Here is a 22,836-nt window from a genome sequence, read left to right as displayed (position 1 = left end):
CCCAGGGAAGTTAAAGTGCACCACCACAGGTTTTCGTGCATTTCCAGAACTGATGTCCAATTGGTGTCTATTCATTCTTTCATATGGCCAATGTAGGCAGCCAAGGGGCACTGTAAACAAATGATGACTCTAGCAGGCCCAGGGGTGTCCTTGGGTGGCCTGCCACCCCCTGATGGCTAAACCTTGCTTGCTTGTCCTGATGACTTTCCAATTACCTCATGTTTCCACCTGATGTGTCTTGATATTAGTAACTGAAACAGCACTTCCCATAGCTACAGTCCATTTCTTCAGTCCTCACCAATTGCAGGCTCCTGCCAGGAGCGAGAGACTCAGCACCAGTAATTGTGAGCAAAATAGTGGAGGCAACATTATTCAGCAATTGTGGAGGCCGCTGTAGAGTTGGTCACAAACTTTGTAACAGCTGAAAATGAAGGCCAGAAAGAGTAGAAGGCTGGGAACAGGTCAAATAGAGAAGGTCCCAGGGTTCAAAGACAGACAGTTGCAAAGATAGAAGATGTTGTGTGTCAGAAATCATGCAGCTCTCCCCATGGAGAATTTAGGGGAAAATGTTTCCACTGCAGAGGCCCAGGCCACAGAGGAAGTCTCCAAATTTGAAACAGTTGTACATGAGGACAAAGCAGGAGAGTTTGATGGAAACAAAAGTACTGCCATTATCAGGAATAATGTTCCTTATGGCTCGTAGTTTGACCTTTTGAGGGATGTGACATCCATGGTAGCTGATATGATGTCATACTGGCTACAGGTTAGGTTGTCTAAACAGTTAAGTCCACTTTTAATTAATTACACCTTTGTAGTGCAAAACAAACTTAAAAGAGCTGGAAGTGCTTAGTGGAGAATTCCTCGTGGCTAGAAAATTCTCCATTAGTGGAAAGGAACCTTGGGCCAAGTTGCAAAAGGTTACAAACACAACCTCTTGTATAGTCAAAAATCTGTCCCTCAGCATCTGTAACAATCTCTCCCTAACTTGTGTCTGACATGGTGAGTTCTTTGGAACAGACTTTGCTTTTAATTTGTCTGTAAAGCTAATTATTCATAGATTCATAGATGCTAGGGTCTGAAGGGACCTCAACATATCATCAAGTCCGACCCCCCTGCCTGGGCAGGAAAGAGTACTGGGGTCAAATGACCCCAGCCAGATACCTATCCAGCCTTCTCTGAAAGACCCCAAGGTAGGGGAGAGCACCACCTCCCTTGGAGGCCTATTCCAAATTTTGGCCACCCTGATATCTAGCCTAAATCTGCTCTCTGTCAGTTTGTGACAACTGTTCCTTGTTACCCCAAGAGGCACCCTGGTGAACAGAGCATGTCCGTTCCCTTTCTGTGTCCCCCTAATGAATTTGTAGGTAGCCACAAGATCTATTTGTCATGCATCTGCTGAAGAGTACAGGTCCAAGAACCAAACTGTGTGGGACCCCACTACCCACATCCTTCCAGATTGATACCGACCCATCTACTACCACTCTCTAGGTGCAACCACTAAGTCTATTTGCCACCCACCAGACTGTGCAAACATCTGTGTCACAGCCTCTTAATTTATTTGTGAGAATGGGATGAGATAACTTATCCAAGTCCTTGCTAAAATCCAAGAAAATGACATTCACCTCTACTCCTGTGTCTAAGCGTTTTGTGACCCTGTCATAAAATGAAACCAGATTGGTCAGGCATGATCTGTCTGCTATGAATCCATGCTGGTTTCCCTGACGCATTATTTTTTCCACTGGACTCCCACAGATTTGATCCTTCATAATCTTTTCAAAGATCTTTCCAAGGATGGAGGTGAGACTGACCGACCTATAATTACTTGGATCCTCCTTCCTCCCCTTCTTGAAAATAGGGACCACAGTGGCCCTTTTCAAGTCCTCCAGGACCTGAACCAAGCGCCATGAGCACTCAGACAGCCGTGCCAGTGGTTCTGCTATGGCACTGGCCAATTCCTTCAGTACTCTCGGATGAAGCTCTTCTGGACCTCCTGACTTGAACACATCCAGTCCACCCAAGTGACTCTGCACCAAGTCAGCATCGACAGTCTGTGGGCTAGTGTCCCTCTGATGCCCATCCAAGAACCCATTAGGAGACATATCTTGTAGGCCTGTGAGAAGCAGCTAGTATTCACTTCAGATTCGAATTTGGCCGATTTGGGAGACAGTGATTTGATCTGGTGATTCAAATCACTGTCTTGATTTGATTTGATTTGGCCAAATCTGATTTGGAGATTCAGCTGCTGCCAAATCTCCGAATCAGGCCCGCTCTCCCATCCCGGCAATGGCTGCCCCGCCTACCCCAGCTCCCAGCTCTTTGGGAATAAAAAAGCCCTGACTTACCAGGTACTGCCAGGCAGGGTGATGGTCCCTGCTGCACCACATTGCCCCACACTGCATGGGGGGCTTTGCAGTAGCCCCCCTCACTCCCCCAACTCCCCCCCCCCCCCACAGGTGTCCTGCCCAGGCCAGCTCTGGCCCTTTAAGAAAAAAGAAAAGAAAAAACCACACACACACTGCTCCTGCCGGCGGGGGTGGGGGGTGGGGATCCCCCATTGTCCCACACTATGTGGGGAGGCTCTGCATGAGCCCCCAAAGCCCCAAGGCCACTGCAGGAGCAGTGAGTCCTGGGGCTTTTCTCTGTTTTTTTTTTTTTTCTTAAAGGGCCAGAGCTGCCTCAGGGCGCAGCACCCATGGGGGGCCTGGGGGAGTGAGGGTGGGCTTGGTGGGCTCATGCAGAGACACCCATGCAGTGTGGGGCAGTGGGGGGGCAGCAGGGATTGCCCTCCCACCCAGCAGCACCCAGTGAGCACTGAGGCTTTTTTTTAAAGTACCAAGCTGGAGCAGGCGTGGGCAGCCATGGGGGGGACTGGGGGAGCAGGGGGTCAGAGGGGCTGGCAGGGATCCCCCCATGGTCCCCTCCCCCCTTCCCCAACCCCTCCCCCCAACTCTTGTACTTACCAGCCCAGAGTCTGGCTGCTGCTCCCTGCTGGGACTGTTCAAATCATCAAAGTTGAATCAATTTAGACCTTTAAATTGGTCCCCTGATTCAATTCAGATTCAGAGATTTGGCCACTGAATCAAGCCAAATCTCCTCCGAATCGAATCATCACCTAAAGCTTCACACAGCCCTATTATATCTTGACCCCTGTTCAGGAACACCTGGGCAAAAAACTCATTGAATAGCTCAGCCTTGCCCCTCTGTCTGTCACTAATTGTTCCTTCTTGTTCAGTAGGGGTCCTATGCTGCACTGCGCCTTCCTCTTACTCCCTACATACCTAAAAAAATACTTTTTGTTGTCTTTAATTTGTGTTGTCAGCCTCAGCTCTGTAGCTGCTTTGGCCTTGCTAACTGCCTCCCTACAAGTGTGGGCCAAATAGGTATACTCCTCTGTGGTAGCTTCTCCCTGCTTCCACCTCCTATATAACTTCTTTTTTGCTACTAGGCTCCCCTGGATTTCCCTGTTTAGCCAAGGAATTTTTGGTTCCTTTCCCCCTTTTTTCCTCATATTGGGGTAGCCTCCCTCTGTGCCAGATGGTTGGGGGACCAGGAAGGGCTTGCTGCAGCCCTCTTTCAAGTCCTCCCATCTCTTAAAAAAACTGGCTGGTTTTTTTTAAACCACCCTCCCCCACCATAAAGCTCCTGCTCTAGGCAAGGATCAAACTCACAACCTTGTCATGGCTCACCCAAGTACTGCTATATAAGTACCATGCACTAACCAATTGCACCACTAGATCAACCTTGTATTAATTTACATTATATTGGTTAAGCTTATAATGGCAATATAAGCTTAACATTGTATTGATGTTTTATAATATTTATCATCATCATCATCATCAAGGTCATGCTCTGGCAGGCCTCCTGGAACTGGGATTCACTGGGCTTGTCTATATGTGGCCCTTTTAAATGGGGTTAGCCTAAAATCACCATTTTTAAGGTGTATTAAGGGCACATATCCACACACATGTGCCCTTAATGTGCCTTAAAAGTGGCTATTTCAGGATAATCCCACTTAAATTTGATACCTGCTTAAAGCAAGTACCAAATTTTTAGCTGGCATAGCTGGGTCACATTAGCCCACGTGTAGATGCTTAATGCACATTGATGTGGCTACATGTGCACTAATGTGACTTAGCTATGCCAGCATAAATGTAATGTGCCTTAATGAACATTAGCGTGTCTATGCGTAAACACGCACCTAAATCGCCTTAATATGCCTTAAACAAAGGTGCATTAAGTTTAGGCACATGCAACTACACGTGTAGACATGCCCACTGTGATCTGCAATTCACAAATATTAATTTCCCAGATAAAGCAACAGAAATGTATTAATAATGTGCTGCTGGCAGGATCGACTGGGCTCAGTTCACATAGGATCACTATTCTATTTTGTCTACACTACATGTTACAGGCTTACACGGCTGCAGCAAAATGCTTCCAGAATTTCCTTAAATCTTCTGGTTGTCCCAAGGAGATAACCAGATTCTAAAGGGGCGGGGGGGTTGTGTGTGGGGGGGTAAGTTCAGATTTGTTATGTATAAGTACCTCTTTTGTTTCAATGGCCACATGTCTCAGCTTTTGTTGGTACTCCCTGGTATGGCTTTGTTCACAAGCAATAAATGCATTAATATAGTTGTTCTACTGTAACTAAATACATGGAAAAATCCTGTTCTGTTTTTCCGATCACCGACATAAAACAATTTAAGAACCAAAAAAGGAGATCTGTGAAAGAGAGTCTGTACCACAAGTAACAAGCTGCCCAGAATTCTCTCCTGCTACAGGAGTGAATTGAATTAATCTGATATCTGTCTACTGACTGTTGGGAACCTCAGTAAATCTCTATCCTATAGTGAGTGACACAGGCTCCCTGATATCGATTGCTGCTGCTCTTTCTCTTATGTATAATTCTCCAGGGTATTTTTATGATTACCTTAAGCAAAGATTTTTTTTTAACCTGAGTTGCAGTAGCATGTATTTCAGTCTCCTGCATCTCTGCCAAGTTTGCTTCCAGGTAGTTTCTCACATCACTATCACAATTGTAGCTAAGTGAACTGTGTGAACATTTTAACCTATGCTCAGCATTGCCTTCAGTTTCATAGCTAGTTCCATATCAAGGATCAAACAATTCTTATTTAATGCCTCAACTTCATATTTGAGATCTCTCAACATTTGTTATTTGGTGAAAATGTGTTTCTTGAACCATCCCTTAGCACCTCTTTTGTCTGCAGCTTTCTTGCCGCATTAAATCCATGCCCTACCCTGTTAGTGGTGAAGGTTTGTTTCCATCCAGAGAAGTTGCAAGCAAAAGTCACTGTTTTATTTTTACCTTTTTGATGTGGGCTTTTTATCGCTGTGATTTTAAACAAAGCAGTGCTCTCTCTACTCTTGTGGCGCACTGATTGATAGAGAATACCATGTCATCTCTTCTGCAAATGCATCTTACTACAAGCCCCTTGATTGCAATACAGAAGAACAGAGCGAAAGCAGTGGCAGTAGTAGGCACACATGGGGTTCCTGAGCCAGGCTACCACCGGGTGGAAGTGGGAGGAGATGTGTGCCAATAGAAGTAGAACTTTCTTTCCTCCAAAAAGGAACAGTTCCCTACTCCATTATGTGTTGCCAGCTTCTGTCGACACATTAGGGGTCAGAGGTATGGCATTTCAGTTCTCTCATGTTTAACCTCAAATTCTACTTCCATTTGTTTATTTTCCATTTCTTTTTTTAAAAGAATCCACCATACAAGGACTGAGTGTTTATCAAATGTCTGTATACAATGCCAGCCTTAGAGTTTCTTGCTTGCACATCTTGGCATATCCTGTTATTAATCATTCACCTGCAAATCTCCTCAGGGTTTACCTTTCTCACTGAAGATGCCAACAAATGAAAAATCACAAATGCATTTGTCTCTCAAAAGGCAAGTTTGAACACATTTAAAAACAACCGTTAACACCCCAGGATAAAACATTATACAGTATCACAATGTCTCAGGTGAGACCTAACCAAACTGTATTGTCTGTTTATCCAGAAGGTGTTTCCTCTCTTATTTGTAGAGGATGATGCATATAAATGGTATCCCCATAGGGGCTAGAACAACCTCTGGGACTTATGCCTAACCTTAGAAAATCTCTCAAGTCACTTTTCTGCTTCTTTAGCAGTAGAGTCAGATTTTAGTAAACTCCCCAAATAATGGAAAATAAAATAGATTTCCTTTCAGCCCAACTAAAAACTGTGTGGAGAGAAAGGATCGGAGGTAGAATTTGGTGCACCGATGACTGAAAAATGATCCCATGGATTTTCTTTATGCAAATCCTGTAATCTGTTGTCTACTGTGCAAATCCCAGAGGGGATATAATAAAAGTAGAGGCTGTTACTAAGAGCCAGACTTCTAACAAACATTCATTTGTCCTAAACACAGGTTTCAACAAGCATGAAAAAGCAAACCCTATTTGGATGGGGCTTCCAGAGCCAAATGAATTAAACCTGTCTCAAGCTGAAGGAAATATTTGTTTCACAGCAAAGTAATGATTCATTTCAGAAGAGCCTTGGAGCTTTTCAAAGAGTACTAGGATTTTTTAACATGAGACAATTTATTTTAAGGGATCCCTAAATCAGAAAAGTGAGCATTAAGGATGTGACCTTCAAGGACAATCCTCCCTGCTGGTTCCCAGTGCAATTAGCTGCATGTTGATGCATTTCACAGTTTGCTTTAATTGCATCCTATGCACTGCTATGGACACAGACTACAACTTCACTAAGGGGATCTGAGTGAGCATTGGACTCAGGACAGGAATACAAATTGGAGACAGGAACACAAATCATATAATATCAGAGACAGCTGGAAATATTTTATGTCCATAATTGTTTAAGGATATCCCCTCTCCCACCTCTAAGTTATTTCAGGTGGGGCTGCTCACTGCCTATAATTAAGCTTGCCTGATGCTTCTGAGTGTAAGACCTTTCTTTTTTTTTTTTTTTTTAGCTAAAACACTGCTATAATTAACTATTTAGAATGACATTTTTACATATCAGGCCTCTATCAGGCTGAATTTTTGGGAGGGAAATTCAAGACAAATGGTTCCTTTAGTTTTGAGAATGAGGTGAAGAGAAAATACTTCTTGGGGGGTTGTCTAAAAAGTTTGCACTCTTCCTTTTGCATAGTCTGAGCAGCAAAAGCAAAAGGATTTAGTACTTGGAAGCCTTTGGGTTTGGGATTTTTTATTTTTTTTTTCTGCCCTTGTAAAAATCCACTCACATTTGGCCACGTGATAAAGCTCTGAAAAACTGTAGTTTACACATGTTCTCTAGAAACTGTGACTTGAACAGCTATGATTTCTGAGGATCCCATCCCCACTGAGTGTACCTGAGCCTCCCATGTGCACCATTTCCCAATAACAGCTGAGAGCGCTGCCCTTAGAAGCAAAAACTGTCATGGCCTTTGGAACCTGGATCAGGGAGCCTATATTTTCAATTACACTCTAACCGGCATCAAGGGAACAGGGAGGAGGAAGGCAGCTGATGTTAATGCAGAGGGAATAGATACCAAATGACAGGGAGGGAAAAGAGTAGACTGGCTCAAGGGGATAAGTAAGCCTGGGAGTTTAGCTTGTGGGAGAAAGTGCTTGCAACTAGCTAGGCAGGAAGAGTGGGGTAGAGGAAGAGATTTTTAATAATGGATTAGCCAAATGTCTATTAGAGAGAGCTTAGCTACACTTGATCTTACAGTGGGGTGGAAAAATGAGCTAGAAAATCTCTGAAGGTCTTTTCCAGTTCTGTTTTTGATTATTTCTGTGATCTGCTTCTGTTTAGTAGATCATTTCATTTGTTCTACATACTTCTGCCTATCCTAGTCTGGCTTGCTGAAAACTCTAATATGCAGTATGGCTCCATACCTGTTTTAAAAGTACAAAGCCTCACACCACTATGGAATCCAGTTCTAAAAAAAAAAAAACAAAAAAACTGAATGTAGGTTAGAGCTCAAATTTCTTCCTGAAACCAGTTTTGCAGTAGGTATTTGAATTCCTTTTGCATTTGAAATCCTTGTGGACTTTCTAAAATTCTCCCACAATAGAAATGCTGACTCTATGTCTAGCACAGAGAAAGGCAACAGATGGCAACTTATGTGGTAGGCTGTTTGACACTGACTGGTGGGACATATTTGGCCTGAGATTGTAAATGGTGTAAGAACAAATAAATTAAAACCACTTGAAATGCCTCTGGTCCATCACAGTATAAAAAGTGAAGCCAGAGCAATTCACTCCTCCCAAGACTGCGTTCCCTGCAACCAGCTCTTCTACTATAGCTCCCAGCAAAGATTCCCAAATAATGGGCTTTTAGAAACAATTGCACAATGCATTCACTATGAAACTATGAAACTAGCTTTAAGAAGTTTGCTTATGTGGCCCTGAAATTACCTATTCAATGCTCCTGCTGTGATGGCTTTGCTGTGGCAGTGGGCAAATCTCAGCAGTTTAAGTGTTTATTTGGATTGCATTCAAAACTGCACTTATCTCAACGTGTAATGAAGGCAAGGCTGGGCTGGACACAGGAAGTGATTTGGTTTTCATGCGTGAATACCAGTATTTGCAACATTTTCTTTCTTTTCTTTATTCTTTGGAATAGTATAATATGTTTTGGAAGTACCTTAAAAGCTGCTTTCTGTGTGGTATATTGTGCTCTGTGTTTCCTGTCAGAAGCATAGAGTCACAGAGGCTTTTTTAATATCTGGGCCAATGGAGAAAAGAGAGTGCTTGTTATAAAATTTACCTGAAATTCTGTGGAAAGGCTTTACCACGTTCTGATTTTTCCAGACCAGCTCATAAGTCTCTAGCTCTGTGTCTGGGAATGCTTTACTCACTATAATCAATACATGCACTGAGAAAACTCTGATAAAAATTCCCTATGCTGATATACAACAAAGCAGCCAGCAGAGCTATCCCTTTCCAGGGTGGGGGTTGCAAAATGGGGTGACTGCCCTGGGCCTCAGGCTTTGAAAATTACTGATTTAACACTTTGTAGAGGATGTGGTGAGCCAGGTGGTTACTAGAACATGCACCAATAGTACACTCTTCTGCCTGGGGCTGTGCTGGTTGAAAGGCACAAATACCTTTCTCTTTACTAATCCTGACACCGTGATTCTCTCTTTCCTTCTTAACTGGAACTGAACCAAACTTTTTTGTGTAAGATTTTCATATCCATAGCCAGAGCCCAAAGATTCAGGAAAATTTCAAAGAGCCATTCTTCTGCCAAAAAAAGGTTGAGGCTAATGGTGTGCTGTGCTGGACCAACTGGTAAGGCTATCCAAGTCACAGAGGAAAAGGAAGGAATTTGGGTGGCTGCACAAGAGAAGATGGCAGCAAAATCTGTGCAAACTCTTGAGAAAGTAACTTAGAAAAAGTCTGTTTGGGACCTCATTACACTCCTCTGTAAATCTGGACCCTCATGCACTTAGGGCGGGGAACTAATTTATTTTCTGTTATTTTGGTGGCTTCATTTCTAGTTGGCACATTCTGCACAGGATTCATAGATTGTAATGGACCAGGAGTTCTTATGTTCCACAAGCCTGGCCTGTCACCTGCTTTACTTCACCTTTCTGTTATACAGGTGGCAATGCTTAGTTCTCAGAACTTAAGAAAGTCAGACAGACATGCGTAATGGTTAAAGCGCAGCACGCAGCTTGCTGCCCTTGGAGGCAGCAACAACATAGCACAAAGCAGCAGTATCAGTATAGTCCCCTCTAGAGGTCTGCATTATAAACGCATCCTACATTCATTAAACCATACTTGTAGTGAAACCTCTCCCCTTTGGTAACTGATAGTCTTTGGCTTCCTCTCTTTTTTTTTGACTGCTGCCAATCTCATGATGTATCTGAATGAGTTAGATACAAGGCAGAACAGCATGTTCTAAATCAAGTGCATGCAAGCACAGCACTCCCAGGCTCTGACTTCATTATGGAATGATTTCAAGAGCTTCAGAGCCAGTCTTGCCTAAATATCAGGCATTTATCTAATCTCACCCAGATAAACATCCCCACAGCAACATGATTTGTGTGTATATTATTTGGTGTCTTCCCTCATCTGAAATCACAATGGTTCTATGCAAAAAGTAGCTATTTAATTAAAAATATGAGGGTTTCCAGAGTTTACATATGAGTTTTGTGAATGACAATATTTGCTTCCACTTCTTTAGAGCAAATGGTTTTCATTGCAGAACATTTATGGAATTTTACCCTGGGAAAATTGGTTGCAAATATACTAACCTGTCGATTTTAAAAGTAGTTAAAGCTGAGCATTTCTCCATATTTACTACTTAAAAATCGCTGATGTCACTGACTTTTCCACAACAAAGTGCAGCACCTAAAGACTTGTGCCATTATGTGAGGAAGACACAACATGAGCTGAGATTTTTTTTTTTAATATTATAAAAAGTTTTTTGCTTGACTAGTACAAGATGATGTGTGGAGGGGAAGCAAGAAGTTTTTTAGAACCAGATACTAGGCCTGTGTGAGTAGGCAGCTATTCAATCCGGCTTCAGATCCAGCCGCTTCAGATGGCAACGATCCGATCTGGAGCTCCAGATCGGGTTCCCATTTCTACGTGGCCGAAGTGGCTCTAAAACTTCAGAGCCACCTCAGAGATCCGGCCGTAGGGTATAATGGGGAATAAATGAAATATCTGTAACTTTGTTGCTTTTTGTCTGCTTTGGATGAAACGTGAAGGGGTAGTAGGCTCTGCTGAGAGCATGAAGCCTGCCAAGTTTCAATAAGATGGGTAGAAGGGTTTGGGGGGAACTGTACCTCAAATTTTTTTAAGCAAAACTCATGTCACGTGTATGCATTAAGCCACAGTGGGGTCAACACTGCAGGGGTGGTGGCCCCTGCTGTGGCCAGAAACTCTGTAAAGTTTCAAGGAGAATAAGTGCAGGGGTTTGGGAGAAACTGTACCTAAAGCAGTGGACAAGCAAAACTCGTGACATGACATGACTGACACTGTGTGCATTAAGGCACAGCAGGGTGAAAGCTGCAGGGATGGTAGCCCCTGCTGCAACCACAAAGACTGCCATCTGTCAAGGAGATAGGTGCAGGGGGAGTCTAAGTTCTGGGGCCCTGCACCTCTAGCTTCTGACAGGCAAAACTTGTGACGTGCAGGCCCAGCTGCTAAGCAGTTTTCATCTCCCTGTGGTGTAACACATACACGTGACATGAGTTTTGCTTTCAAGAATTTGGGGTGCAGTTCCCCCTAAACCCCTGCACTGATCTTCTTGAAACTTTTCAAGCTTTATGCTCTCAACAGAGGCTACCATCCCTGCAAGTTTCACCCAAATCAGAGACAAAACAACAAAGTTACAGATATTTAATTGATTCCCCATTATACCCTATGGCCTGATCTCCCAAGTAGCTCCAAACCTTTTTCCGAAGTGGTTCAGAAGTTCTGAACTGCTTTGAAAGCCTAACAAAGCCAGCACTTCAATTCAGGCATGCTGCTTCAGACAGTGAAGCATCCGAAGCTTCTCCAAATCTGAAGCATGGTCCAAAGCCTCGCACAGCCCTACCAGAGACCAGCAAGCAAATTCTGTAGAAGGCTAAGAGCATTTATCTAGAGAGAGATTTTGGCAGGTTTGGTGAATGTGTCTTTGTGCCTGAGTAACCAGAAGGAGCAGATGGGGATATCATTTTCTAGTAACTGTTATAAATTATAAATCATGATGTTTTTATTCACCTATCCGTCCCTCCAGTCCTAGACCTGAACGATGGAATCACAGGGCATGAATTTTGAAACTGTTTTAAGGAATTCCTCCCAGAATAGTTGCACATTTCTTGTGTTTGCCACTAGAGGATGCCATGTGAACATACTGCTCAGCTGACTATATCAAAGTGCTTGTGATTCCTACCAGAATTTAGGAGATTTTTCTGCTAAGTGAAGCCAAGAGTACAGAACTACATTAAAACAGAAAGACCAAACTGAAATGCACATAAGCCTAAATATAGAGTGTAACCTGCCTTTCTGTAAGAGCTGAGTTCACCCCATCAACCCTTGATATTGCTGCAGCAAAAATGCATGCAGTTGCATCCTGCCATAAGATCTCTAGCCATGATCAATGAATAGTGTCAGAGCACTGAGTTTAGGTGAGCCATGGGGACAACCATGAGGGTAGTTTATATAAGTAATGCATAACAACATGGTCTGCAAAGGAAGTTTGCTAGTGTCCAGCACTGAGGCTTCTTTTTAGTTAATTGAGGATGTCTGAATTATATGATGCTTCCAAGAAAGAATCTAGAAGCAGCAAGAAAATGTAGTCTAATTTCCTGGGTTTTCAAGTGCTTTTGTAGAGCTTTCCTTTTTCCTAGTACTGAAAATGATCATTATCTGTGGTCAGAAAGACATTTCCTCCAAACTCATAGTATAAGTAAGTAATATAACTAGGTGTAATGTGAATCCCCATCCGAGAGATCCAGGACTGGCCACTGTCGGAGACAAGATAGAGGACCTAAGCTCACACTGGAACATATCTATGTTCACTCATGTAGTGGTATGAGATTCCTTTCATGTCTCAAAGGAGAGGCTTTTTTGCACTTGGAAAAGTGGTTGGTTGCTTTTCTACACATTAGCATATAGAATTTTTATTAGAGAGTTTTCTCAACGCACCTCTGGATTAGAGTGAGTAAAGCGTTCCTTGTTAAAGAGCTGTATACATACTTCCTATTTTCTAAACCAGGGTTTCCCACAGGTTCCTGCCTGATTTTCTGAGAGGGAGACCCTGGAACATGCCTATTAGGGGTGTGTGAAATGGGCCATATTCAATTTGGATTTGGATTTGGCCCGAACCGGGGACAATGATTCGCTTCATTGATTCAGATCACTGTCCCAGTTCGATCTGACCAAATCCAAATCTGAAGATTCGATGCTGATTCATAGAATCAGCGATTTCAGACATAGACACAGCTTTAAATGATTTTTCTACATACCCCAAGGTACCAGGCGCAGCTCGTGAATGCTGCAATGGTGGGGCAGATGGAGTGTCCCACGGGAGCAATCAGCCACAGGGGGACCCGGGTGCTCATCCAGACCCAGGAGGCACCAATCACCAATCTGGGGGGCGCGGATGGGGGTCCCCCTCACATGCTCCTTGCTGGACCTGGAAGTAAACTGGAAGTACTTCTGGTCCACTTCCAGATCTGCTGCCAAGTGCACTGGGGACATTTTCCCCCACCACACACATACTCCTGTGGGACATGCTATTTGTTCCAGCATCTCAGCATTCACAACCCACCTGGTACCTTGAAGTAAGTACAAAAAACATTTAAAGCTGTGTCTATGTCTAAATCATCGAATCTTTCCAAATCACTCCAAATCACTTGATTCAAAGGGTTCCACTTCGATTTGGAGAGATTAAAGGGTCTCCTGATTTGATTCAGATTGGGAGATTTGGCTGCCAAATTGAATCAGTGACTGAAGTTTCGCGCAGCCCTAATGCCTATCTGGATTGTGCCAGGCTGTAGCCCCTCCACTGCCATCTCCAGAACCTCCTGCTGAGGCTCTGGCTATACTACTCCCTGTGCCTTTTTGTTTATGCACTCCTTATCTGCAGCTCCACCAAGTCCCAGAATCTTCTGGTCAACCTCCTCCTGATCCTAGCCAAGCTAGTGATCTATCTGACCAGGAAGAAGGCTCTGGCCAGAAGGACCCCCCAGGACTGCAGGACCACTTTTCTGGCCCCTGTCCATTCACATCTCCGCACAGGGTTTCACTGGGCAGTGTCCATTGCCTCCTTGGACTCACTTGAGAGCCAGTGGGCGCTGTCCAACGTGCTCTTCTCTGTGTCCCCTCTCAAAGCACTCATTTTTAAACTATGGCCTTCATTCCTGTCCCTGCTTTGTTCTTTTGTTGCCTCAAGGAGCAGTTGACACATGTCTACTAGCCCTCACTATTAACAGGGCAAGCTAACTGTTGCTCTTTGGGCCTAGGGCTGATGTCACAAATATGTGTCAAATAGATCTGCTTGCTTTTCTGAAAGGGAGACCCTGGAGTGTGCCAGACTGCAGCCCCTCCCTCCACTGCCTGCTCCGGGACCTCCTACTGAGGTTCTGGCTGGGGCTGCACTATTCCCTACATCTTTTTGTTTATGCACTCCCCATCTGCAACCAAGTCTCCAGACCACCTGGTCCTAACCAAGTTAACGATATACCTAACCAGGAAGAAGACTCTTGGCGGGAGGATGCCCAGGCACTGTGGGGCCTCTTTCCTGTCCCTTGTCTATTCATATCTTCAGGCAGTTTCACTGGGCAGTGTCCATTTGCTCCTTGGATTCATTCAAGGGCCAATGGGTACTGTCTGGTGTGCTTTGCTCAGTGTCCCCCCTTGGTGTCCCCCTCTCGGTCATTAGTTTTGAACCTATGACCTTCAGTCCCATTCCTATTTTCTCATTTTGTTGTCCCAAGTGATCACTGATGTGCCCTCAGAGGCCCTTCTCATTATAGCTCTACAGACAACACTCACTTAGCACTCTTAATTGGTTCCTGAAAAAATGAGCATTAAGTGAAACCGAAAGTTTCTGATGACCCAAGATGGCAACCAGAATATATAACAAAACTCACTAAGCGCTAAGTGGAATCAGGTATCAATTTAAGACGAGCATTATAGCCAAACAGAGCTAAGCAAAACAGCATTAAGAGGAGGTTGCCTGTACTTGTTGGTTGCCCATGTCCCTAAATGGCACATCAAAAGGCCTGCCTGCTTTCCTGCAATACCAAGAGCTCTACTATACAGTGTGTGTGTGTGTGTGTGTGTGGGTGGGTGGGTGGGTGGGTATGTATAGTTGGGTAAATTTTTTAATGGTAGATATTCTCTGAAAAAATTGATTTTGGTTTGGCCCAAAACTGTGAATTAGTCAGATTCAGATTTTGATTATAGCAGAAGAAAATATTTCTATATGTTCAGTACCATTCACATACTCACAGGGGGGAAGAAATACGGTATATTTTTAATTATCTAAAATTTCTCCCAAACAGGCAGTCGATCCAATAAAATATATCACCACAAACAATATCCTTGCCTCTCAGACATTTCCTGAATTATCATGGCTAAGTCATTACTGTAGCAGTACTTTTATTTATTGTAGCCCAATGATTAGGCCTCTTACGTGGGATGAAGTAGACCTCATTTAACTCCATTCTTTGTCTTATTGTAGCACAGGGATTTAAATCCAGATTGCCCATGGTTCAGACAAGTATCCTGAGCACCAAACTACAGAGCAGGGATAGGCAACGTTTTTTGGCTGAAGTGCTGAAAAAACCACAATGTCTATATTGGAAGGTGCTGGAGTGCTGGCATGCCAGAAAAAACAAAACGAGGGCAGGATGCACTGCATATTAGTATAGTTAATAATCATAAATGTTCCCTTTTTATGGTAAATACCAGATTTTCTAAAAATTGTAAACCTGGTGACAATAAATAAAACTTCTGATACTACCTTTGATCTTGTGTATTTGTTTTGTGCAGGTTCCCCCACAACAGCCCCCCAGCCCTGCTCATGTCCCTGCCCCCTAGCCTGCTGAAGGGCCCTCCAGCTGCCAGGGCTATGGGACCAGGGCTCTCTGCCCCCAACAGAAGGCAGTGGCTGCTGCAGCAGGAGCAGGAGCCGGCTTCCCCACACACTGCTGCTGACTGCTGTGTGCTTGAGCAGGTAGTGGGGCTGTTCCCAGCAGCAGCATACACTCCTGGGAGTCAGGGAGGACCTGTGCCCCCCAGATCTGTGTGAGGCTGGCAAGTGGTGGGCTGAGCAAAATGGCATGTGTGCCAGGGGTTGCTGACTTCTGCTATAGGGTTACTTCCACTCACTCTTTTCCTCCATTTGCTCAATGAATCTTAAGTATTTTATAGCTTCAGTAGGAGAGATTGAAGGAAACCCATTCCAGAATATCCCATTGCCAAAGGGTTTAGACACTCTCTTTGGGGAGATTAGGAGAATTTGGTCAAATCCATACTTTGAATCAAGCAGGGAAATCTCTTAGATCTCCTACGTGCCTGGTGGGCATTTTAAGAGTTGAGCTGTATGGACAAGTGGAGTCCTCCTTGTCTCTCACAAACTGGGTTTGTGAGTCTAGGCTTTTAGGTTTTTTTAAATTCCTGACAACGATTCATTTCTAGCTATGGGACTCAAACTTTTTTTTTCCTTATTTGCAAAAAATTGCAGAAAAATTCAGTTTCAGCTCAACCTTAAATGATTATTATGTTACACTTCAAAGCATTGAACTAAAACATCAATGCACAGCCCTTACCATGTATACTGCAAAACTGATTTTCCCAGGCATCCACTCTTTCCTTATGTTAGATGTCATTTTTGCAATCAAACAGCACTATTTTTCTTCTAGTCCAATAATTTTTCCAAGATCTTTTCTGATCATATAAAAACTTTCCTTGGGAGAAAGTTACATTGCTTAAGAGGTGCAGCCTTAGAATTGTCTGTCCTTGCTGACTTTAAAATGTCCAGCTTGTCCAAGGAATCTCCAACCTGTTCTTTCCCTGATCTAGGCTTCCCTGCTGTTAACTGTGCTTGTTATCTTATAGCTGAGCTTTTTTTGTGAAGACCGAGGTCTTCATAAAAAACACATAGAACACTTCAGCCTTCTTCACACCATCCATTATTAGCTTCTCCTCCTTCAGAAGACATTTACACTTTCCTCCATTTTTCTCTTACTTTTACTATAGTTATGGAATACTTTTTGTTGCTTTTTATGTCCCTTTCTAGCGGTTTCTAAATTTTTGTGTTGACCTGGATTTTCCCTCTGCATGCCTGTTCTATACTTGTATACTCATCCTTAATGATATGAGCAAGTTTCCACTTTTTGTGAGATTCCTTTTTAATGTTCTAATTCAGTTCATAAGTTCAAATTATATACTCTCCAAATCCACAGCTTTACATCCCCACCTGTGTTTGAAAACTGGCAAGATTGCTAACTGAAATCAATTGTAAGACACATGTGTTTGTTTGCATCAGAAATATGTAAAGTTTTATTAGAGAGCATACTACCAGTAGAAGGTGGATCACCAACCATGGTAAGTGACCATGATTGGATATGAAGAGCATGATGAAATGGAAGAAAACAAGTAATAGATTTAGAAGGTGACCCAGTTGGACTTCTCAGACAGGTATATGATGAAGATGTTGCATGTCCATGGGTCTGTTCAACAAGATTCTTAGATCAGTGGATCCTTGTGGCTCTGCTCTAGTTTTAGCATGGTCTCGTCTGTCCTGTGGAAAGACGGAAGGAAATGTTATGTAATTGGGAAATCAACTCTCTCCTCCAGCACTGAATTGTAAGATGTGCCTGTTGATTTATATGTTCACTTTATTAACAAGTGTATTAGCAAGGGATGTGGGAAGAAGTTCGGGTGATTCCAAGTTCGGAAATATGCCAGAACTCTTTTGAAACATTATGTTTATTCAGCCAGTCCAAAAGGAACTGAGGAAAACTACCTTTAATTTTAGCTACAGGTGTCTTATTTTTTTTGAAAATGAAAAAAAAATGCTTCTTTTTATTTATTTATTTAATATTTTATATCTCTAGCTTCTCTGTAACTGATCTCTTTTCTCTCTTTCTTTGCTTTCCATACCTTGAATTGAAACTCTTCAATTCTCATTTAAAGTGTTTTACAGATCAGAGCAAGCGTAAGTCATAGGGGTGGGGGTATTAGTTACCAGGTCTCCCCTATACTGACGCCTAGCTAATGACACTTGGACTCTTACTGAAGATGTAGCAGCTCACATGTTCTTAGATGCAGATGTCTATGCCTTCTGAACTGGCCACTATGGATCCTATCACAAAAAGGCAATATGCCCACATATAGGCCAGATAACATATCCTAAAATATAAAAACCTGGATTGATAATAAAATAACACCTCATAAATAGAGTTCTTACCTGTCATCTCACCACCATGGGACTGCGAGTGGGAAGTCGAAGAATAGGATAGGGAAGAAAAGGACTGGGAGGACCTACCACCTCCTCTGCTGCCATCTCCTTGAATCCCTCCTTGAGAACAGCTGTAGAAGAGAGAGGATTTGGGATGAATGTAACAATAGCTAAATAATTCATGCATGCATAGGAGATGTTGGAGAGCTGCAGTTTGGAAGTATTAGTTGCATTTCCTGCTTTCTCAGCATTTTAGGCATTTTAGAAATGGAAATAACAGTACAAGACAGGTTCTTGCCATTGTACCAGTTGAGCAGGAGGCAGCAGACAGTGCAGTACAATGCAGTTTTGTGTGCTGTTCCTCAGCTTTTCCAAAGGGGACAGGGCAAGGTGTAAATCAATGATTTGATGAGTATTTGAACCCCCTTCCCCAATTCAGCAGATGTAGATTCATTAACATAAGACATGCCCACCTTCAGTGAAGATAGTGTGCAGAACTCTTTGCACAACTTTCCACCCAGGCACTACCCACTGTTTCCCTAATGACTCTATATCCCCTTTAAACAGTCAATTGGACTGGTCTCTCTTTTTGCCTTGACACCTCTGTAGTGCACATACGTAATGTCTTGCTGTCCTTCCTGGAGCAGCCCGCGGTACTGTGCAATCTCCTGTTCCAGGCGGGTCTTGATACCAAGGAGCATCTTGTACTCTTGGTTTTGACTCTCCATTTCACAGCGCAGCTGGGCCAGTTCCTCCTCCACACAGTTGATCATGGCCTGGATCTGTTGCAGCTGGGCACCATAACGAGCCTCTGTTTCTGCCAAGTTGTTTTCCAGAGATGCTTTCTGGAAAGTTAAAAAGAAAATGCAGAATGGGTGCACTTGGTCAAATGTGATTCTTTTGTCCTAGAGTATGTGAAGATAATACCTGAGACCACCACATACCATGCTAAGCTGCGTCTGCAGTTCAATTTCCAGACTCTGGAAATCACGTCTCAGTTCAGTGAGCTGGTGGCTACTTGTTTGCACCTCCTGACCGCTTGATGTGACCTGCTGATTCACCTCTTCCATCTGAAACACAAACACAGAAGAAGGCTCTTTAGTTTTGAGGGTCTCTTTTACCTCTAAAGATCATGGAGACTTTCACTGTGTGCTGAATATAGTGACTTTAGTGAACATAAATGTCACAAAACTAATAACTCTGGTTTCAAGCTAACCATCAACAGGCTAAGCTAACTGCTGATTAACAATCACTACTTTTACAGCCCTCCTATGCCAATTTCCCAATATACATCTGCAACACCCTGTGCTCTTATTCCCACACATTATTCTACCAGTGAACTCAAATGTTAATACAAGTCATCCCCTCTTGCTTAATATAGTGAGCCACATATGAATCTGTTAACATTACTCAATGCCAATCAGTTTTATGATGTGAATCATATTGGCCTTTCACTTGCATGTTACTGCCTCTCTTTTCTTTTCCTTGAAAATGGAGATACATTTATTATATGTATAACTTACCTTGACTTCATACCATTGTTCAACCTCCCTTCGGTTCTTTGCAATGATTTCCTCATATTCCTGTCTCATGTCATTGAGTATCTTTGTCAGATCTTGGCCAGGAGCAGCATTGACCTCCACATTCACATCACCACCAGTCTGGGATTGCAATAGTCTCACTTCCTTCCATGAAAAGTGAGACATCAAAGTTAGCAAACAGAAGAATAAGCAACTTCCAGCTCTGAATGAAGCTTTTTCATATGTGGCCCATCACTGGAGCAGGGTCCAACCTGAACTCCACAATGAGTAATGCTGAGTTAGCAGCACACTGTTGTTCAGTTATAGCTAAAGAAGGGAAACTGAAGGAACTCCTGAGTGTTTCTCCAGAGAAAGTGGGACCATTTCACCATTTCTACCCACTTGGGTGTTCAAGTCTTGAACTGATATGAATCTCACGCTGGGGTATTCAACTGAGCAAATTTAATTAAATAGTTACAGTGAACTCTTTTTCTTAATTGGTAGGACTGCAATGGTCTGAAACTTTGTGTTCCAATACCAAACAGAGCATCTGGTAGCAAAGAACCATTTCATCAGGATGGCTTTTTAAATGTAGCTTTCTTTCAGTTGTATTGCTTTAATAGGTGCTGGATTTTACCTCCTCATGGTTCTTCTTGAGTGTGAGCAGCTCATCCTTCAGAGACTCAACCTCTAATTCCAGAGTAGACCTTACACGCACAAGTTCATCCAGGACATTGCGTAAGCCATTGATGTCTGCCTCCACACCCTGGCGGATGGCCAGTTCATTCTCATACCTGAATCACAGCAAAAAGGACAAAAACATCAGTATATGAGCCAGTGACAGAGCACTCCTTGCCTTAGCCAGTTTGTCTATGAATGAGTCTATGTAGCCTGTCTGCCACTGCATTCTGCACAGACCATCTGCCAAGTGGCCAAAAAATATAATGTCTTTCCTTGTGCTGTAGCCCATTCCCTAATAACAAATCTTACTGAGATGCCCCTCCCCCGCCATCTCTCCATGTTTTGATGTAGTTTGATGTTAAATTTATAAGCAAAATATGGAAGTGACGACAGACAGGGGAGACAGTTGGTCAGTGCACATCTCAGTAGATATATTTGTTTGGCGTTTTGTTCAGTATGAACTGGATTTGTCATTACCAGAGGTAGATCATTAAGGAATATTTAAAAATCTTTTGTGATACAACTACTGCCATAATATTCCTTTGTTAAGCACTCCTGTCCTATCATCCTCCCTTAGATGATTACTTTGATTGCTAAATTTATGAGTAAGCTGTGAAAGAAGCACATTTCTCTGTCATGGAGGGAAGTACTCACTTCATTCGGAAGTCTTCGGCAATCATCTTGCTGTTATCAATGTCCACATTCAATTTGTTGTTGTCTACAGTTGCAGAAATGATCTGGAAAAGAGGAGGTTACAGAGGTGACTTTCCACCATGAGAGCTCTCCATGGTCAAGAAGTTGTCCAAATATATAGGGGACACAAACATACAGAAAATCTGCTCTTGAAACTTCTTTTCCCAGTAGTGATGTGATAAAAGTGTGTCTGAGAGAGCTCAGGAAGAGTGTTCTGAGCAATCCCTGGTCGCCCAAATATAACTGCAGTACTGCTCATACAGGAAAACAATTGGCATTTTCTATTTGGCTTTAGTTAGTAGGAACAATGTTGGGCCTAATCAGCATCCATATTGTTTCACAGCATTTGCTAGCTTAAAGAAACAAAGTGTATTTGTAAGACAGTCCTCCTCACACAGTGATGGTTCAGATTTTCAGACTGCGGAAACCCCAGTTTAGAACTGTGATAGTTACCACAAAGAGTCCATATAGGATTAATTAATTGTTTTAGGTATTGTTTCCTTTCCTTGTCCACATGTAGTAGAACATCCCTGTAACAAGTTCCTTTATCAGGAATACTTCATGAAAGATTATACTAGGAAATATTTCTGGATGATGCTTAGGCTTGACAGAGAGGCCACAAGATTTGCACACCCAGGCCTCATCTGCATGAGTGGCAGACTGCGCAGTTGTTACTGCACAGTCATTTAGTGCTTGCTTGACCAAGTAGCAAATGACTGCTCTGTAACCACTGCTACTGCACAGTACCGTCCCTGCATGGGTTTTTTTTAGATGCTAGCGTGCAGTAGCGTCACCATCACAGCATCTTGGCAACAAGCTACAGTACAGAAGCTCATTGCATCCCCAAAGTAGAAAAAATGAGGGGTAGTCATGCCTGATATCACAGAGAAGATAGGATCAAATCTAAAAAATAACATCCTTTGTAAGAGGACAGATGATCTTTGCATGCTCTGCCATCAATACTTGTAAAACCAAAGAAATTTCACAGCGAAACCCATCTCGGGTGTGATTTTTTTTTTCCCCTCCATCTGCGGGGCTAAGAAGGAATGAAGACAGGAAGTCACTGGGAGCTGAGTACACATCCCTGGCTCAGAACCACCCACCCTCAGCAGAACGTAGGGATTCACAGGTCCCTCAGGTATTTATCCTGGGGTGGCACTGGGGAGCCCAGCTCTATCTTTTTCCACCACACTGTGTCCCCAGAAGAACCCCTATAAATCTGTATTTTCCTGTGGGGTGTGATGGAGGGCACCTAGGAAAAAGCAGCAGCATAGCTACCTCTGCAGATTTCTGCCATCAAAAGGAAAATTAATCACTGTCCAGGTTTAGTGCTGTGCCACACATTTTATGAGACTGGACATTCCTTTTTTTCCCTCTATCGCTACTACATCAAAGTCTCAAAAGGAAATCCTGCCAAATGAGAGACCCTGCCAATCGATAGTAAAAAAACACGTTCTCACCTGATTCTGGAGTTGCTCAATTGTCTGGTAATATAAGCTGTAGTCTTTGGAGATGCTGGGACCTTGCTTCCTGTACCACTCCCTGATTCTTTGCTCTAGGTCAGCATTTTCTTCCTCTAGCCTGCGTACTTTGTCCAGGTAGGCAGCCAGGCGGTCATTAAGGTTCTGCATGGTTGTCTTTTCATTGCCAGTCAGCAGGGCCCCATCCCCACCTCCAAAGCCACCTCCAAAGCCACCACCAAAGCCACCACAAAAGCCACTACCCAGTCCACCACCAATGCTACCACCACTTACTCCTCCTCCATACACAATGCTGCATGCTCCTCCACCATAGCTTCCACCACCCAGTCTTCCACCACCATAACTACTGGCACCTGCTACAGAGGAGGTATATTTTTTAGTAGAAATAGAGGAGCTCCCACCAGCACAGCTACCAAAACCACCACCTCCACCACTTCTGTAAGAGCAGCTAGAGGTTTGTTTGATGCTACAACTCATAGTGAAAGCAAAGAAATATCTGACCCCAAAGCTGTATGTGCAGGTTGGTAGGGAAGCTGACTATAAACTGTGCCTTT

General features: G+C 43.2%; 1 protein-coding gene across 1 annotated transcript; it reads right to left on the bottom strand.

Moving 5' to 3' along the window:
* Positions 1 to 17,227: 17,227 nt before the first annotated feature.
* LOC149866911 (keratin, type I cytoskeletal 19-like) lies at positions 17,228 to 22,759 on the bottom strand. Its single transcript, XM_090041193.1, has 8 exons — positions 22,262 to 22,759; positions 20,763 to 20,845; positions 20,065 to 20,221; positions 19,431 to 19,592; positions 18,852 to 18,977; positions 18,526 to 18,752; positions 17,917 to 18,038; positions 17,228 to 17,247 (listed from the first exon to the last, which is right to left on the bottom strand). Exons 1-8 carry the CDS (start codon positions 22,757 to 22,759, stop codon positions 17,228 to 17,230), a joined length of 1,395 nt encoding a protein of 464 aa, XP_089897319.1.
* Between the last annotated feature and the right edge of the window lie 77 nt (positions 22,760 to 22,836).

Source organism: Crocodylus siamensis, chromosome 4 (genome assembly GCF_052110815.1).
Source record: "Crocodylus siamensis isolate JL-2025a chromosome 4, ASM5211081v1, whole genome shotgun sequence".
Lineage (NCBI taxonomy): Eukaryota > Metazoa > Chordata > Crocodylia > Crocodylidae > Crocodylus > Crocodylus siamensis.
This window is presented reverse-complemented; position numbering and strand designations above follow the sequence as displayed.

Bases quoted from the DNA above. Each gene is read 5' to 3' on its own strand.
- LOC149866911 (XM_090041193.1), bottom strand. From the start codon at position 22,759: ATGAGTTGTAGCATCAAACAAACCTCTAGCTGCTCTTACAGAAGTGGT. The intron at 20,846-22,261 runs GTGAGAACGTGT...CCTCTTTTCCAG, and splicing joins TTGAGCAACTCCAGAATCAG to ATCATTTCTGCAACTGTAGA. The intron at 20,222-20,762 runs GTGAGTACTTCC...GCTGTGATTCAG, and splicing joins GCCGAAGACTTCCGAATGAA to GTATGAGAATGAACTGGCCA.